This window comes from Athene cunicularia (assembly GCF_003259725.1).
Source record: "Athene cunicularia isolate RWA chromosome 10 unlocalized genomic scaffold, athCun1 chr10_part1, whole genome shotgun sequence".
NCBI lineage: Eukaryota > Metazoa > Chordata > Aves > Strigiformes > Strigidae > Athene > Athene cunicularia.
Window position 1 is genome coordinate 16,915,957 of NW_020799112.1, and position 19,533 is coordinate 16,935,489.

Below are 19,533 nucleotides of genomic sequence, written 5' to 3' on the forward strand. Positions count from 1 at the left end.
TGCTTGAGGAAGACCTATTCTTCTGGCATCATTTCTGGCTCTGGAGACAGACTGTCCTGAGGGCGTTTTAATCTGGCAACTCAGGTTGACGTTCCTCCCCCCTTCCTACAGTTGGTTCCTGGTCCTTCCTCCTCGAAGCACCATGCCAACTTCCCCACATGTTTTCCAAGACCTTCCTTCAACAAGGAGCGCTAAGAAATGCCTTGTGCTTTGGCTCCAACATTGCCTTTCACTACCAAAAAAAAGGGTTCTGGAACCAGCTTAAAATCACGAAATTCACACAAGCAAGAACTATCAGGTCTTTTTGTCCTTCCCTTTCGATTCTGGAGCCTGTAAGGTTGGTGTTGTCCAAACAAGACCAACGCCTTTGCTTTTTAATGACAGCTGAAACTCAAATGTTGTAATGTAAATAAAGCAAGGCTTTGAGGAAGAACACCAAGTTGAGGGAGACTCACAGGGAAATCAAAAGAGTTGGCAGCACCACATCTGGCAATCTCTGTGAGTCACTCAGACTCTGTCAGCAGGGTGTTGAGGTCCTCGGTGTCCCGTCAACCTGACTTTCAGCTGTTGCACAGGCCAGTAATAAAAGAAGAATGTAGGGAGAGGCCCATCCCATAGTTCTCTCCATGTAGGTGGGTGAGATTTCCAAAGGCACCGAACTGGAGACTCGTTAACACCTGCATTGCTTGTTAAAATGTAAATGAGATTCCTAAACTATTTTATATAAATTGTACGGCAAGTGCCTTGGCTCCCACTAGGCAGTTGAAGCTATGCACTCACAGTCCTTGCAGACTTCACAGCAACTCATCAGGAGAGGCAGTGAAACTTTTTGGTATTAGTCTTTTATTAAAATAAGCAGAGGTTTTGGCAGTATGTGGTATTTTCTTTTATAGCTTAAAAAGGTGTTAGACAGCCATAAGAGACTGCTACATAGCTAAATCAGTGTCAGCTTTAAATTACCAAAAACTTGATGCCTTGGTATTATAAAAGACTTCAGGCAACGCTGTTGATTTCTTACCAGTTCACTTAGTCACTATCTTACTGCAGGTGACTGAAATAGAAATTATTCCACTTCTGGTAACTCAGCAGTGAATGTTTGCAATTGCACCGATCCTGCACCTCCAAGTACCTTCAGCTGGTGTTGTGGACTCAGTACCTGTGTAGCTTGTTTTGGTACTGATGCTTCTAAATGAAAAGCAGGCAAGAGATGCAGTAGATACTGAACTGTGCTTTTCCAACCACGGGCAAGCCCATACAATCCCAGGGTGTCTGTGATGCTGGAGGATTGACAGCACCTCACACATTGGGAAGAAGGAAAAGCCTCAAGATGTTTTTCAGCTAATGATGTCTGTATTTGGGCAAAGAGATCCAGTTTTGGTCTCTGATGTACACCGACGGAAAACCAAAATAGTTTTGCCAATGTCAAGTGACATCCTAGCATGGCCTACCGTGTCTTAGAGAAAGATGCTTCTTTTTTTTCTTTTTGAAAGAATTTTAGTCTTCACTTGGAAATTTCATAGAGAAAATGTTTTGCCCTGGGAAGTTAACCTTTTTTGAACTGTCGATCAACCAGAAAGGGAGAAGATATGTTTTGAGCTTCTAATTTTGAAGGTGTTTTGCCCCAGCCTGGCAGTTGACACCACAGCAGGGCAAAAGCAATCTTAAAGAAACTAGAAAGCAAGCAAACCTTTTCTCAGAAACCAAGATTTTCTGTTCCAGTACTTTGCATGCTGCTTATCTTCGTACTTGCTATCCAGTTGAATAGCAGATCCCCCATGAATTGTAAAATAACTTATCTTCTCAGTTTCACAATCTACTTGGGAAAATTGCCATGTAAGCACAGGGAAATCTGACACATCTTTTTAGCATGAAGTTTTAAGCAGCTAAAATGACAACTATGTCCATTAAACCATCCAGGCAAGTAGAAGGCTTGAATTTTACAACATTTTAAGTAGCTTTTCTTATACTACATTAAGCTGTCACCACTTCTCATATTTTAAAGTATCTTTATGACCCACTTTCTCCTCTTAAATGTTTCAATAGCTAACCAAAAATTATGGAGGTGTTGCTAAGGAAGATGGATTTATCATCCTAGAAAAAAATTCTCTTGTTACTCTCCTTTTTGCTCCCGTTCACAAGTGGTTTGCCCCTGCGAAGGTAGATAAAAGAAGGAAAAGTGATATAATTTCCCGAGTTCAGTTCAAGTGAGTAAAGGTGTCACAGAGCAAAGGCTGAGGAAGAAGGAGGCCATGTTTTGATGTCCCAAGAGCACCATGCTGGGAGAGTGGCTGATGTTTCACCTACCTGGGACTTGTGGAGCTCAAAGGGCTCTTTTTACTTCATTCGTCTCTTTGGGAACTAAAATCAGCCTTTTGGTGCATGACTTTTCTTGATTTTTCTGAAGCAATCTGTTGGTCTTGATTACAGACCCGAAGGGGTCACTAGGACTGATATGAGTAAGCATCACAGAAGGGAGATCAGGGATTTCATGGACAAGGATTGGATTCCCCTCTTTTCCCTTGTTCCCTCAAGTGAGGGGGGAAGCCCAGAGAAAGGCATAAATGGGAAAATACAGAGTGGTGCTTTTTGTGCAGCTTGGTGTGTTCAAGAAGGACCAGGTCACCAAGACTGTCATTCCAGGGCTGAGCTCAGTTGCTTCAGGAAACATCTCAGCTAGTCCCTGCGTCCAGTCAGAGTCCTGCTGACTTTGTGATGCTCCACCTGGGCAAAGGAGTGTCTTTGTGTAGGATCGAGATTGATTGATCAGGGCTTTTACCTACTGTGACCTCCTTTAGTGATAAACATATTGTACAACCCACAGATATACTACTGTACTTCTGTGGGACCGAAATCACATCCTTGGTGGCTTGTAGTTCTGGAAGGCATTCACTCAGTGGCCACTGTTGGTCAGTTTACAAATATTTCTATCAACACATAAGTGTCATTTTGCTTGTTCTAGTAATTACTGTTTCATTCTCGAAACAGTTGTCACCATTATCCTTGTGACCCGTGACTTGGTCCTTAGGCACTTGGAGGAAGATGTTACCAAGGCTCTGACATGCTTTCCTCATCATTATTGAAACATCCTTCAAACTCTTCCAGCACTTTTCTGATCTCATCAACAATTGTTGTAGTGAGCAGCTTAGGCCATGCACAGCACACTCTCTCTTTTATTTTTACACAAATACCTTGAAGCATATAGGAAACTTTTGTTCTTGGTAGTCTGCAATTTAGGAACTTTTCGGGCTCCTTGAATGCATTCTTGGTTTATTTTTCTTCCTTTCTTGGTTTATTTTATCACTGGTGCATTTAATTTTGTAGTAACTGCACAGCAGCTACCGCCTTAACATTCTGTGCTTGCTGGAGACCCACATTAGAAGGAAATAATGTCAAAGTTTACAGTGATAGGACAAAAACTCTTGCCTCTTATCCAGAAAGACACAAGTGGGCTATAATTTTGCAGTATCAGAGTTCATTCCAACCATTCTTTGTCAGAAAATGCTGGTTGGTTTGAGAACAGTTAATACTTTGATGGGATTTCGGGTCTGAAGATGCCTTACTGATCACCTGCTCTGACCTCAGCACTTCCCCATCCGGCTGGGCACAAATGAGATTGAAATGGGATTTATTACATTGCATGTTACTGACTTTCCAATCATGGCTTGAATGTGAAGGGAAAATAGGTTTTTCTCCTTGGTTTCATAGATAAAAATGTTCTTCTATCAGACTGCAAAAATAATTTATTCTTCCTTTATCCGGCAAGAATAAGCAAATGGGCAGCTGCTCAGAGATTGCTTGGAGTGAATTACTTGATCAATAGTTTCAGCCATCAGGAAAAATTTCTGTTTAATGTAATTCTGGGATCCGCTTTAATCTTCAAGGGTCTGCAGATACCACTCAGGATAGGTTCTTATTAAAGTGCAATGGTGTGGAAAGAGGAATGGACTGAATATCCAAGAAACATTTGCAACCACTTCTGGATTACTTCTTTGATATGAGACTCAAATTTTTACGTTGAGCATTGGGCATGAGGCTGCTGGATTCAGGGGTGACGGGAGGGGTAGGCAGAGATGGCCTGTCTTTTGGAGGTCCTGAAGAGCTCTGCGCATGCACAGAGTCCTGAGCATGAAACTGGAACTGAGAGCTGAACTGCCTAGAAACCCTAACTAAAATAAACCCATATAGGAACCAGTGAGAGAGAGAGTCTGTTTGTGCAGAGCTTTCAATCTGCATAGACAAGAGGAAGAGCAGGAGATACAAAGATGTGAGGGGCCAAGGTCCCATAGCCCTGCATTAGAAGGGGGATATCCTGATAGATAGAGTCTTGCCCTCTCTGATAGTCTTGGCTGTGCTCATATCCTTGCCTATGCTATTAAATCTGTTGACTACTGCCTCCGTTTTGATCTACCTCAAAGACAGAAATTAAAACTAAAAATAGTTTTGCTGGATGGATGCTCACGTAGAAGTTTAGACGTTTCTGAGCTAACGTGGGTTTTTATGTTGGATGCTTTAAGTTCTTGATGCGAAGAGCACTATTGTACGCTGTAGGAGAGTAAAGGAGGCAGGATTATGGGGTCCTCATCTGCCCTTGCTTCATTTGAAACCCTTCAGGGAATATGACAAGCTGTCTGCTATAAGCCTATGTGCTGAGTCGGATTTGTATGACTAGTTGTGCATCCTCCTTTTGCGCTGGAATTTCACACAGGGGGAAGCAGGTGAATGTCATGCATTCAGCCTTAGAACTAATGTTTGCCACATGAACTGGCCTTCGTTTGAGTGATGGCAGGACAGAAGAAGCGTACAGCTGGAGTGTACTTTTGTAATTGGTCCGTAGGGTTGAACTACAGGCCAAGGGCATCTGTGGGTCCCTGCGCAGAAGAGCTCTCTGTTGAAGCCCGTGGAACATGGTCTTTAGTCTATAAGGTCGTATAGTCAAGCCATTGAGTTTTAGCCCCCCAAATTTCAGCCCAGTCTGCTACTTGAGAGCAAAGATGTGGATTCCATTAGGTAACTGGACATAATCCAAAGCCTGTTGAAATAATTTAAGGCTTTTCTGTATTTTCAATGGAATAAGCCTGTTTTTAAAGTGCAATTATTTGTATTAATAAAAAAGAGTTACTTTGTGATATTTTCTTGATTACCCTTCACCCATAAGATTTTGAATAGTGAACATTTTTATGGCGCTGCACAATTCATATCTCACTTCATGGTGTCCCCACGAATGGCTGCAGATGCTATTTCTGTTTTACCTTTTTATTTGAACTGGAAATGTTTCAGTGACTTTCCAAATGTTCTGAGCTCTTCACTGGCAAAAACCGCTTACAGGACGATGATCAAATGCACATGTTATGGCTGCGCCTGGCTGGTTTAATGGATATGTTTGTCATTTTCCTTTCACCCTCAGCTTTATATTCAGGCCAGACGCCCTGAGAATCTGACCTTATCCATTGCCAGAGCAGCATACCATTCCCATCCCTTGAGGCTGCAAGGCGTGAACAGAGGAGCACCATACCAGCAGTACCAGCCTGTTGTGATGCTTGAGCAGGCTTATGTCATCCAGTGGGACGGCAGAGCACCTGAGGATATTATCCTGTACCCGATCAACTTCAACAGGTACTCCCCTCTGTTAGAAAATGTTCTGTTTTCAAAAGATCTGGAGCTTGAACAATTTCCCAGGTTATTTACAAGTCACCACTCAAATGCCTGGGCCATTTCTGAGAGCATGGAAGCAAGGTGTTAATGGCTGGCACTTACTGAGGCAAAGAGATGCCTCTGCTTTCACTTTATTCCAGCTTTTTTTTTGATGTGCAGAGACGTTTCACTTTCCAGAAAGTTTTAAAACAGGATCCAAGTAAGCCCTGGCCTGCTGTCCCTGAAATCCCTCCAGAAGAGCTCTGGCTCTTGTTCGTTTGTTTGTACTAGTTGCTGCGCACATAATTTATCTCCTATATATATATAAAGTGCAGAAATACATAAGAATGTGCACAGAGCTTTGCATCTTCTGTAATCCAAACAGCACTACTTCTTTTTACACAAAGTTTTAAAATTCTAGGACTCAGTACAGCAAAATTGTAGGCTGTGCTGTATTTATTTCTCATGTTTTATTCTAGAATTATATAAAAGCAGGGCATATCCATTTTAGGTACTACTTTTTTTTTTTTTCTTGCAATCCATTTAATTTTTCAAAATTTCATTTATGGTATTTAGTACTGTTCTTACCTCAGTGAAATTACTTGTGCTTTGCACTGGTACAACTGTTAGGAGTTGTGCAACTGCAATCCAGTCAGTTTAGTAGTGAGACATTGCCATGGTTTGCACAGATGAGATGCTGCAAGAGATGAGCACCACAAAAAAACCTGGCCATCACCTTGGGTTGTGCAGTTTATGTGACTCCTCAGTAATTGATAAGAACACAACACACCAAAAGGACAGAGGTATGCAAATGAAATCTTCCGTGATTACACACAACCCAGCCACACACAGGCTCAGGTTTGCAAAGCAGGTTTTAGTTGACATGAAAGAAGTCAGAGGCACTGAGGACGTGAAGCAGCATGTACTGCTGGTAAATCTGGCGGGTTCCCAAGTCCACCCACTATTATCCATCAAACCCCACACCCATCCGCTTGCTCCTTCAGCAGAGTGTCATTGCTGTGGTTTTTAATTTTGGCAAAAGCTTGAGCTTTTGGTTTCCTGAATGTTGGGGCTGAAGAAATTTGGGGAGAAATACTGTCCTTGGCTCCCATTGTGAAGCCCCATGGGAATGTGGCTGAGAAGGGCAGTGTCTCCTCTTTCTGCAGGCCCATTATAGTGAGTGACATATACCTGGTCCTCTTGATTTAAAGAAGTAGTAGCTGTAGGGCCATGACCGAGTCGCTGGAGGATCAGGGTTGGGACACTCCCGTCACAGAGGAATTACTAGAATTAAATCAGTGTTTTCTGTATTAATATATCTTTGTGCACTTTAATGACGAGGGAATCCATTAGTCACTCACAGACAAGCTGAGCTTTGCAATTATTATCTGTCTTAAAATGATGAGCTATTTCCTTGCAATTGCAGAGCTAAGTCTTCTGCCGGATAACTGGTGGTTACTCTATCGCCGTGCCAATTAATACTTGCCAAAGCTTTGGCCCACGGTCTTCAAGCACGGGTTCAAATTTGAAGGCAGAAGCGGGGCTTTGGTAAAACTCAACTTGTAGTTTAGCTCTTGTTCAAGCAGCAATTTAACTACATTTTTACTATTGGAAACCGCAATGTGGTTATGGTTCTCTTTGTCTTGTGTGAAGCCAGTTATTTGAACGGGGCAAAGGTTCGTAGGTTTTTCTGATCCAGAAACAGTTGGCAAGGTATGTGTTTTGAAGAACTATAAACAAGAAATGCCCTGTAATGAAGGAAAACCGCAATTTTACTTTGTTTCAATTAGAGCATCTCGCTAAGAAATAATTGGGAATGAAATGTGTGGCTGCTCTGTGTGCACCTCAAGTATGCTAGATGCTAACTAGTACGAGACTTCAGGCTGATGCAATGGCAACAGTGAAATGTGCAGACTGCGTGCAAAAACAAGTGCCTACCTAAGCGTTTCCGTGTACGACCTTTATTGAACGCTGTATTCCAATCATTTCTGGAATGGAAATCTCAGACTGTGAAGCCCAGTGTAATCAGAAATCAGGGAAGGCTTTTACCTGTCTCAAGTGGCTTTGTGTTTTGTTCATTCTTTTTTAATCCAAAATACTGAATAATCTGCCAAAAAAAAAAAAAGCTTTTAACATAGTAACACCTGTGCAGAATGTGTGATGCAAACCAAAAAAATGTTTGATGAACTTTCAGCAGTATTCTAGGATTAATAATTTCAGATATAACCTGAGTGAACAGTTAAACTATTTTTAGTCTCGTCATTGTAGAATGGTGGATGGATATATGCGGGATACTGCCTTTGCAGCTAGATAACCCTCATGCTTCTGGCGCGATTTGCTCTGTGCTGGCTAAAGGAAGGTCAGAGGGGAAATAAGGAATTTGACAGGGAGATGTGTACCAGAATTTGGATTTCTGTGGAGGTCAGGCATAGCACTGATGTTGAATCCTTGCATGATTAACACTTTCCCTGCCTCTGAAGCACTGTAGAACGACCCAGTAGAAGTCATGCCAGTTGAGAATTCTATTCTAAGACTGGAAGGTTCAGATTCCTGGGGTGGGCAGGAGCTGGCCAGGATGAATTCACATGACTCAGCTGAAATTGGCTGCTTTCTGCAAGCTGCAAATCTCGTCCAGTGAGTTCAGAGGCACTGCTCGGGTGGATTTGCTCAGTGGAGGAGGACAGCAGGTAGAGCACAGCCTCTGAGCAGATCTTTTTCTATCGCGGGCACCTGAAGGGTTGCGGCAGTACTTGCGTCTTCCTCACGCTGATCCAAACCACGTTTAAGATTTATTCTCCAGTTACTTCGTTCCATCAAAATACGTAGCTAAACCCAAGAAAATTGCCGTGTCTCCATGTGCTGCCATCTGCGCCCACGTGGTGCAAAGAAGCTGTTTAACGTGCGCCAGCTTCCCTTCCAACGCGAGGTGCGCGTGTTCGCATTCGTTGGGGTAGCTGTGTCGCTAGCTGATTGCTGGGGACACAGAAAGCCATGGTGAGACCTGCGGGCTGTTTTCAGGCTGCTGGGGAACATCGCTGTCTCAGCAGAAATGCCTTTTTAAGCCATAGATCGGGGTTGTCTGTCTAGCGGCTGGGAGTTTCCCTGTGAGGGTGAGAAGGCAGCTGGGTATTGATGCTTCTGGAAAGAGGTAATGCAGGACATGTAACTTCTGAATGTTTTGGCAAGCGAATAGAAGGAGAGTGCCAGCTGGAATTTTAATGACGAGGAGTGAAGTGTCCAGAACCGGTTCAGATCTGCTGAGGATTGCTCTCACTGGGCATAAAGTGTGTGTGAAACCTTCATGTATGGAGACTTCAGACCCATTCTCCATGGGCTGCTTCTCTTTGTTGGAGCCATTTCTGCCCCCTCCGAGCTGTTTGTATGTTCTTGTGTTGGTTTTGGTTGCTTTGTTTTGTTTTTTTTTTTTTTTTTTTTTTTTTTTCTGCTCCACAAAAGTATGAGAATTATCTCTAATACTAAGTTAAGGGTTTTCCTCAAAATTAGTATCCTGAGGCACAAAGGCCTGCACAGAGCATCAGGCTTGTTATGAGGCGGGGGGAGAGGCTGGTAAGCCAGGAGAGGATGGAAAACATTATGTGGTTGCAAGTGCGTGCCTCCTTTCAGGTGCTGTAAAACACAAAAATTGGCGCTTCATACAGTAAGCAAAGTCAGAAATGAAGTCCTTCAGTTTAATGACCTAGGCTTTGTGCAAATTTTCTAATGACAGAAGAAGCTAAGGCAAATACTATTATCAAAGGCACTGGGCTGTTCAGTAAATCAGCCAGGCTTCTTTGTGCTATCAGCACATCTAAAGATAAGAATTAAATCTCCTCAAAGCACATATCTGAAGTATAGTGTAATAAGTTGTGTTGTTGAAGCAGCTTGAAAAGCAGTGGCAATTAGATTAAACATTCCTTGTTTTTAATGAGCACAGGCAAATATCTCTATACTTGGTCTGTTAAGGCTCAGAGAGAAGGGTTTTCCCTTATTAGGGCTCTCTGCTGCGGATTGACAGAAAGAATTCAGGGAAATGTGAGCAGCTAATAGTATAAAGAGGGTAATTTTTTTGTCGGGAGATTGTCACAGTTCTGCAAGCAGGGGCTTTCCTGTGTACTGCACCTCTCCTGACAGATGTTGGCTCCAAGGGCAGTGCAGGGCAGCTTTCCGCAGGCTCTCTTCGGTACAATGAGTCTCGTAACACTGATGTTCTTTGGTGCCTGTTGCAAGCATTGTACCCTAAGGAAAGCCTTTTAAAAAATGGCAAGGGAGGACCAAGTTTCTTGTCAATAGTAAACAAAAAGGCAGATGTTTGTGTGAGTGGCTGGGCACATGTCCAGCCTTTCCCCCGCTGCAGTGTTTGTGCAGGGATGGGCACAGGTGCACTGCTGAACTCCGGTATTTGCTAGGCTGGAGTTCTGCACTAGGGCTTGTTATCGTATCGGCCACTGAACAAGCTTAAATTATGTGAAAATTCAAGAGCCTGAAGTGAGCTCATGTCTAAATTCTTCATTAAATATAGTGGAGCCTTTGAACGCTGGGTGATACGAAGCCTCCAGGATGCTGCAACCCATGTAAAGGTGGAGGATTCAGTGCAAAGTTACACAGCCCATGTCTGCACTGAGACTCCGAGGGACTCATTATGTTTGTATTTGTCAGGGTTGTGCAGGCAGGTGTTTCTCCTATGTCTTCTTATTCCATGCCAGTCTGATTCATACTTTCAGCTACTTGTCATTTTTGTGATTAAATTCCTTAGCGGAGATAAGGTCTGGAGGAAAACAAAGATAACAAGACAAGGCTAGAATGTGCTTGTTGCAGACTTACCCAGTTTATGGATATTTCCTAAACTGTTTCTTTTTCAGACGAGTTCTAAATGAGCTTTTCCTCTTGCTTCCCAGACTGATAAATGCACAGGAAGGCAAAATTAGTACTTCAAAGTGCAGCTAACAGTTTAAGGCTGTGACTACCTTCTCGTTCTTGTACGTCATGAGTTCTGACTTCAATCCCCCCAGATCTGGATGTAATACAAGTAACACCAACACTATTTCCAATAATAATAAGTAAAGTGCTACTTGGGTTTCATAGTCTGCCCTCCTGATAACATCTGTAATTCAGAGTTAATCATCCACACATCACAGAAATCAGCAGATATATTTGAATTCCCTTCTGTCTATTTAAGTCCCTTAAATTACCTGCAGGTCAACCATGGATGAAAGCCAAAAGATTTTTTTTTTTTTTTTAAAGTGGAAAGAAGCTAAAACATTTGTCAGAACACCAGGTTGCAGGTTGCACCATTTTAGTACAGCTGGGCCAAAGCAGGGGCTGACATTGCTCCTTGAGTGATTCTAAAGCCCCACCTTTGCCTCCCCACCTGCATCCCTTGCTGCTCTCTGTGGCTTGGGCTTGCAAGTGGCTGAGATAAACAAGGTGACTCTGAGGAGAGACATCCTTCCTGAGCTGATCATTTTACGGCACAAATTCGAGCCAGCTGAGCATCAGACAGTCCCCAGATGGCTGTGCCAAACCAGGCTGCTTGTCACTTTGAAGCGTGGCACATGAAACCTGAAGGCTTTTCCTTGCTTTTACCCTTCTCCTGGCCCAAGCTTGGGGCTCCTCAGGGCCGCCAGCCTCTCCTGACCTGATGTGCATCCGATGCATAGCATCAGGAAAGTACAAAATACACATTAGTCGGCAATAGAGTATTTGGGAATGCATTAAAGAAGATACAAATTGAATTGGGATGTGATTCCTCCATGAAAGCGTGTAGGATGGGGGAAAAAAAAAAAAGATGATGAGATGATGTACTGTATTTAAATGCAGGAAGTTCTTATTTTTGCTTGAATACAATTGTCTGTGAGCCAAATGCTGGCTGAATCAGACCTTGGTTTCATGAGTATCAGCAGAAGTGTACCTCAGGGCAGGATCCCTTCTATAATTTGTTGAGCTGAACAAAAGCAAAAATTTTTTTGTTGTTGTTGCCTAAGGAGGCACGTGAGTAAAACCAAAAATTTGAATTTGTGTTAAGAGATGGCCTATGATTTGGAATTTTTAATGGCATTTCCTAAATGGCAAGATTTAGGAAAGGCATTTAAATCCCAATACACACAATTCTAGTTAGCTAGACACATACCTAACTTGTTACTATCCCCGCAGCAAGAGGTCTTCCAGGAGAGTCTATCCTTAATAACAAGGTCCTGAAAAAACTTTCTGGATGTTTGCCCAGGAGCCATGTTTGTCATCCTGGGAGTTTGCGTGTGTTTAATAGACTCAAGTTGAAGGCAAAAAAATTAAAAAGAAATCTAGAAAAAGAGAAGGAGCAAGTGACAGCTGCAGGGATTCAGTGGGAAATGTGGGTTCAAGGGAAAGAGCTGGAACTGGGTGAAAGTGGTAAGGATGTGTCTAGGTTCCTTGCAGCCCTTTCTTCACTCTTCTCAGCACCTGTGAGATGTGTGGCTATTTCTCACTCTGTTTTCCCCATCAGTGATGCTGGTTGGAGAGGAGGTGGCTTGTCCTGAAAGCAGTTTTTGTGCCAGAGGAGATTCAGCCTGGTGCTGGGCAGGTTGTTGTGAAGTTTAGAGATATTTATGGAGAGAAAAACCAGCTGTATCCTGGCTGAGAGCAAGGAGCATTGACCTCCTCTGATTTGTTCTTAGGATGGGTTGGAGGCTTTGCTTTTTTTTTTTTTTTGGTCTTTTGAAGTTCAAAATTCAGTCTGTGAGAGACAAACTTCCCAAAGCAGCATGTAGGGATTTCTGCTTGGTTCCCATATTATGAACAGGAAGGTTTCAAATTCCCAGTGGTCTCACTCCCTCTGAAAGTTCAGCTCACGTAGATGTTGACCAAAATGTCAAAGGTGTTGTTTTTAAATAGGAATAATAACAGTTGGGGGAGTCTGACTCACTGGATGGAAGTCTCTTGTTTTTTTGAGCCCAAGGAAAAAAAAAAAAGTAATTTTCAGTTGTACTGTATGGCATTCCCTCATTAGCTTACCCCAGATTTTCGTCAGTGAGATCAGGATTTGGGCTCTGCACTTCCATGGTCATCAGCTACGTGAGACACCATGTCAATAAATGTGGTGGAGCTATTCACTAGAATAATATTCATCAGCTCAGAGGTTCCCTTTGCTGGAGTACAGCCAGGACTGACACCCAGCATAACCAGCAACCCCAGCACTAGGTCATACCCATTCGCCCAGGACTGATACTCCACCTGATGTAGTCAAGGGGCACATTCACAACATTGAGCAAGTGTTATTTGTCCTCTCCCAGGCGGTGAGAGTCCTAGACGTGCACGCTTTCTATATTTACTCCAGTCAAATCTCATCTCCAAGTTACATGACTCACTTTACATCCCACCACTTGCAAATCTCGCCGCCTTTGCCTGCTTGATCACGTTTCTCTGAGTGGCTTTGCCTTTGGGAGTTTGGGGTTGAACTGGGGGAGTGTTCTGAGGGTTGTAAATGAGGTATGTATATGTGTACGTGCAGATCTGTATCTACCACATGTCCAAGAACAGGAAAACTCTTGCCTGTTTTTTTGCCTTTCCCTTGTCCTTTTCCACTTCTTCTTATCCCAGGAAGCCTGCTTATCGCCAAAACATCATTTTTTTAACACTTTGTCTGACTTTTGCTTCACCTGAAAGAGCCAGAACTGGTTACCAATATCCTGGTTAAAAAAAAAAAAAAAAAAAAAAAAAAAAAAAAAAAAAGTCGTCTTGGATTTGTTTCATCCACCCATTTCCAAAAGGAATTAAATAGGCTAAACACATTCATAAAAATGCATGAAATGCACTGTGGGGATTGTTGAATGCCAGTAACAGAGGGGCAGAAGTGTCAGATTTTATACACGCTGGTGTCAGCAGACACTCAGAAATTTTCCAAGTGGTGTTTGAAACTGTTAGGACCAACTAAACACTGACTTTTTTGTTAGTGCATATTTAGATTTTCTCCTTCAAATGCTTTTTTTTTTTTTTTTTTTTTGGGGGGGGGGAGTAAAAAGACATAGGAAAATGTTTACCTGATTAAGAACAAGAATAAAAAAACAAACAAACAAACAAAAAAACACTCCTTACTTATAGAATGAACTGAACTTTATCACTAGGAAATGTGAAAACAGTTACTTAATTTTGGGGTGAAAAATATCTTAAATAGCTCAAATTAGTTTCCTACACATGTAATATGACTTTCACTGAAACTAACAGCCAATTCCAAAAGTCAGACTTTCCACCTGAGACTATTTTTATTTGTTTCTCTTGCAAGAAACTGCTAAGAATGGAAGTTTAAAAATAAAATGTCCTCCGTATTACTACATCAGACGGCATTTTGTTTATCAATAGTCTGATTTCTACCCCTTTGCTTTAAATGTTTTTTTTTTCCCTTTGTGCTGGTCTTTAAGCATAAGAGCATCTGAAGCTACAGATGTTCCCACAGTACTGAGGCAGCGGTCTGAAAGGACTCTGAATTAATGATTTGGGATCTACTATGAATTCAGTGTTCAGAATTCATTCTTCTTGCTAGCACTTTGTGTATCTCTAAGCCTCCAGGGCACCTGCGAAGGAAGATCCCAGTTGATGTGATGGTACCGAGAGCAGCAGAACAAGGTCTTAATGCAAGATATTTAGGCTGGTTCAAATTTTTCTTATTCTGCAAATATTCACCCCAGAGTAGCAGCTGGTAAATAAAACAGAATTGAGGGGTTTGAGCAGATAAAAATAAAGCGGGAGCCACAGTTTATTGACCACCAAAAAGGGGAAAGCTTCCTGCACTCGAGAGCCAGCCAGGAGGTCCTTGGTGGCCAGCGCAGTGGCTGAGGAAGGCACACGCACAGCCGTTTTATTTTGAACGCGACGTCCAAGACGTGCCATGCCTGATGAGTGCTTATTGCCTGAGGTTGCATTTCTCCTTCAGTTTTGGCACTGGCTGGAGAACAGGCATCTGACCCATCCGCTGGCCAGCTGCGGGGCATCGTCCTGCGGGCCGTCCTGCAGGAGTGCTGATGTTTCTTGCTTTGCTGTTCCTGGAGATGGTGGAGCCCAGTTCCGCCACGCAGCCAGGTATTTGCGGGGGTTTACAACAGATCTTGAACGAGCTGAAGAAAAGAACTAAATATGAAGCTGTTAAAATACCGCTAAATTGAAGAGAAAATAACCTCCTTATTCTTTCCTATATTTACATAAAGGATAACTTCTAATACCTTCCCTTCTCATGTCTCAACCCAAGCCCTTTGTTGTGGGAATGTACTTATTTCCATCTCTTCCTCCACAAACTCCGAAGTAGATGCTTTCCATCTGATGTTTTCAATCCTGATGTAATTTATTTCAGCATTTCACTCAGCCTGCTCACGTGCACACGAGACTCTAGCACTCATATTCCCAAATGCCCTGGCAATTCAAGACGGTCACAGCTGTGGGTTTTTTCACACTTTTTTTTTTTTTTTTTTTTTTTTTTTTTTTTCCCCTGAGAGGTGGCAGTCAGTGTAGCACAACACCAAAGCTGGTTCCCAGCATCCAAGGGAGATGACAAGCCCTTTCTGTGACGGTGTCTTCAGGGGATGAAATGTGCTAACGCAATGCAAATCACCATTATGAAACAGCCAAATGTCTTGGGACTCCATCCTAAAACTATTCCACAAATATGGCTCTGGTGCATTTCTTTCATTTCCTCTAGTCAGAGGTCAAATCGCCTGAAAATATATCCATTTTCTAGCTGTCCTGTGTTATAGCACAGCTGGAGTTGGTTAAAGTCTAGAGGGCAGTATGTGGCTTAAGCTGATGGGTCTTTGTGCAGCTTTGATTTATTATTCCAGAACAGCCTGTCCCCTCTTCCATCCTGTAGATAGTTTTGTTTTGTTTTAATGAGAAAACTAGAAAAAGACTGAATTAGCTTTGCTTTTGTGCTCGCCGTGTGTAAAGCGAACTAGAGGTCTAAGTACGCCGATGCTCAGATTTCTCCAAATCGAAGTCGTTTCCTCCCATTTGTTGCTCTGCAGGCAGGGATGGGTGGCAGATCATTTCAGGGGAGCCTTTGGAGAAACTTTGTCTTCCTGACCTTTGAAGGACCCAGAAAGACAGCCAGTGAAGGTGGTATTTGTCTTTCTCTAAGCCAGAGTTATATATCTCACATTTTAACCAGGAAGCCAGGTAGTTAAAAGAATACATTTGAAACCTGGATGGTTTTGGTGATACAAGGAAAGCTAACCACAGTACTGGTTCAGGCACCTTGGTATGGCACACCGAGCCACTTCAGAGGGCTAATAATCAAGCTAATTATCTTAGTATTCAGTTTTTCTTTTCAAGTGTAAACAGCTTGTGGCTTTCTGCTTTGCACAGTACAAGTGCATCACGCAGACAGGAGAGGGTGTCGGGATGTTTTGTGGAAGATCCTTCCCATCAGTATCCAAATTACACCATAGCTGCATCTTGTGGTGCTGAGTCTCGTAACAAAGGTTTCTAGTTTGGAGCCAGTTTTTCTTTCTGTGAGAGTGGCGATGTGAACCACAGGATAAAGGAAGCCATGGGGGCAGGGTTTTTTTTGTAAATGTGCGTGCTGAAATTGTGGTAGACAAGAGTTAAAAGATGGTTTAGCTTTACCTTTAGTTCTTCTAAACTGACATTAAAGAAAGAGCTGGGGAGAGGGAGATTTTAATGGAAACCGAAATAATAAACTTTGCTGTAAAGTGGAGGAAGCAGGTCGCTTCAGACGGTGGCTCTGGTTCAAGTTAGAGATTACTTTCTAATTCCTGAATCTGTGCCCCCGGTGAAATGTCTGCTGGATGCCTGTTCCCTCTCCCGCAGCAGCTCCGGATGAACTAAAACAAGCCCCGGCTGCCTCAGGAGATGCGAGTGGGTATGTGACTGGTTGTACTTCAGCCTTATGGGGCAAGGAAGAGAAAATCTCTGGTGTTAAGGCATCCTGGCACCTGACTCAAAGTCCTCTGAGGTCAGCCGGGGTCCCCGGATCAGACCTTCATAATAAGCAGCCGTTGTTTCCAGACAAAGCAAAAAAAAAATATCTGATTTTATTTGGCTTTGAGGGTTTGTTGTGTTTTTGTAAAGGAGGAAGAGAACCTCAAAGGACATTTTTTTGTTTTCCCCTGAAGACTGTACTCTTGGCTGCAGACCATCTCTCTTGTACTCAAGCCCTTAAGTGCATTTTCTCTCTTTCCGCCCCCCGCCTCCCCTTTTTGCCGACAGAGGAGACTGGCTGTGCGTTGCCCTCTGCTATCCCAGGGAATCGGTTTTCCAGGTGGTGGCAGATATCTACCAGCGACGGACAGGGACGGTGCACAGCGTGAAGCACTACCTCGCTGCCCCTTCCCGGGCCAGCGCTCTCAGCAGGACCGGCGAGCGGCTCTTCTACTTCGACAGAGCATCGGGGTGAGCCCTGCCTTGCCCCCGAATGGGCAGCAAACCCTTGGGGTCTTTCTCTTAGTTAAAATTCAGGCCCATCTATCTTGTGTGATCTTTTCACTGATTTCAGGTCAAAACGGATTTATAGGCTGGAGTACCTGGGGTAGGTCCGTGTCTATATCACCAAGCAGCGATTTTCATTCCTGTTAAGAAAGTGGCGGATTTCTTGGCTGGACTGAGTTGCTTTGAGGCATCCCTGCTGCTCAGACTGCCTCAGGTTGTGGGTGTGGTGTAAATATTTGTTAATATCCATTGCACCCCAAAGGGCCATGAAAAGGAGCCCTTCTGTGACTGCTGCGGCTCCGACACTAAGATAGTTTGAGAAGTTTGACCTTCATATTCTCATGAAGATGGATTTCTAAAATCACATTCTGAAAATGAGATTTTGTGAAGAAAGGAGAGCACCAGGGTACATATCTTATTTTGAAGGCAGGAGGAGAGGCCTAGAGATTTTGCATCATCTTTATAAGACTCTAGGACACCTTTGGTTAAAAAAACATATTACGAAACTCTGTTTCTCAGTCATCTAAAATAGTTAGGGAGGGAAAAAGTGTTTTGTGGTCTAACCATGGGTCCCATGATGCTTCACCTGACTAAGTAGCTACTTCAGGAATCAATCCACAAATGCCAGATTTGAAAATAAAATGGAATGTATTTATTCATTCAACCATGACACATGAGGAATCAAATCCCGGAATGCCATCCCCATTAACCAGGCTCCTTGCTGATGGCCAGGTCTCTGCCATCATAGGAATTGTGAAATAACAATTTGCTAATTAATCCTCCTTTTTTTTTTTTTTTTTTTTTTTTTTTTTTTTTTTTTTTTTTAAGTCACCAGAATTCCGTAAACAGGTTGTTTACTACTGAATAGTGGGGAAAATGATTGCACATGTGGGTCTGTGGGGGAAGAGCCATTAGCTGCCAGCAGCCATCTGGACCTGGTACAAGCAGATTGATGGGTCTAACCTAACTTAATTCTGGCAGTATCAGCCTTTTGGTTCTCTGTTTAATTCAGCAGTGATTTTTTTTTTTTTTTGAGTCCTTCAGACTACAGAAGTTACAGGATTGGCTTTTTTCTTTTCCTGTTGTTGTTTTTTAGACTTTATTTTATAATGAGTGGGATGTTTCCCCTTCTTTTTTTAACCCCACATGCTGGATTCTTGGAAAGGAACCAAGCTTACTCATTTTTTCTTCCAGACAAATAGAAACAAATATTTAGTTTTAAAAGAAATTGAATGAAAAATCCCTTTAAAGCTCATGTATCTTTTTGATCCTGGAGCTGAACTGAGCTGTTTATGTAATTTCCTCAGCCTGAATTGCAGAATGGACACGATTGGAAACATACTTAGAACAGCTAGAGAAAAAAATGAACTCCAAAGGCCAGAAGACCTGGCTGCCTTCGAGCTTTTGTCGTGCATGCCTAGGGCTAAGCTCTGCCTGCGGGCCAAGACCCTGCAAGGCAGAGCTGATGGGGAGATGCTGATATTTCCAGGCAAGCCTGACTCCTTCTGCACAGCAGCCAGAGTACTGCTGCTCTCTCTCTGGTGGGATGGCAGCACGCCTGGGGGCAGCATGGGGTGTCTGGGACTGGAGGGGGTGTCTGCCCCACGCAGTGCTTGCCTGGTGAAGGCAGCTGGCTTGGACGTATGGGCTGCAAGCGCTGCAGGTCTCGTCATGCCACGACGAGAGGGGAGCTGGACCTGCATCCTTGCAGGACCCATTTTGCAGGGGGTGTGCCACATTACACCAGACAGAGCTGGTTTGTGATGCTGGGAATGTGAGGGATGATTCAATTTAGCAAGTGCAGATCCTGCCTAAACTTAGCTTGTCCTCTAAGCACGCAGTGGCTCTGATCCCTCTGCTCTCATTTGTAGGTACCTGTTTGTTCACCTGCAAGCCCAGGAAGCTCGTAAAGGACACAGTTACTGCTCTCAGCAAGGCTGCGAACGCATTAAAATTCTGGCGCATATGTACCCAGGGGACTCCTGGAGCTGTGGCCCAAACCCCTTCCCGGAGCGGCCGGCAGCTGCCCAGCGCCCTGTGTCCCGGCACCCACCTGGGCCGTGCAGGGCGTGTGGGGCCCCACAGGTACCACCCGCATCAACCAGCACCCGAGGTGTGCAGTGTCTGTGCAGCCACCTGAGGTCAACTCGTTTTCACAGCATATAGGGAAAAGCTATAGGGAATTCCCAGTTGGGAATCTGCCCAGCATCATGTAACCTGGGTAGAGGGAAGGGGTTTGCTCTGTTGTTTTTTTTTTTTTTTTTCAGATCTTTGTACTATGTTTCAAAGATAAGCCTCAAAGAAATTGCCCGACTCAAAACATGAATGCACATTCGTGACACCTTTTTCCCCCATTTCTTTCTTTTAAACAAGAATAAAAAGGACTCTTGAGAGGGCTCAGACTGGCTTAGCTTTGAATTCCAAATTTGCTGCTGAATTTCAAACTGGGAAATAATTCTGGTTAATAGGAATAACTGGGAAATTAGAACCAGGTTC

General features: G+C 43.3%; 1 protein-coding gene across 2 annotated transcripts in view; it reads left to right on the forward strand.

Annotated features, from left to right (window-relative positions):
* Window positions 1-19,533, forward strand: part of LOC113484162 (cell surface hyaluronidase-like) — a 48,793-nt gene that overhangs the window by 22,537 nt on the left and 6,723 nt on the right. For both annotated transcript variants that reach the window (XR_003399166.1, XM_026856372.1), the window contains exons 14-16: window positions 5,405-5,613; window positions 16,819-17,001; window positions 18,909-19,122. Coding sequence is in view for 1 of the 2 variants with exons in the window: in XM_026856372.1 (XP_026712173.1) it covers window positions 5,405-5,613; window positions 16,819-17,001; window positions 18,909-19,122 (606 nt within the window). In the remaining variant the exon portion in view is untranslated. The remainder of the gene's footprint in view (window positions 1-5,404; window positions 5,614-16,818; window positions 17,002-18,908; window positions 19,123-19,533) is intronic.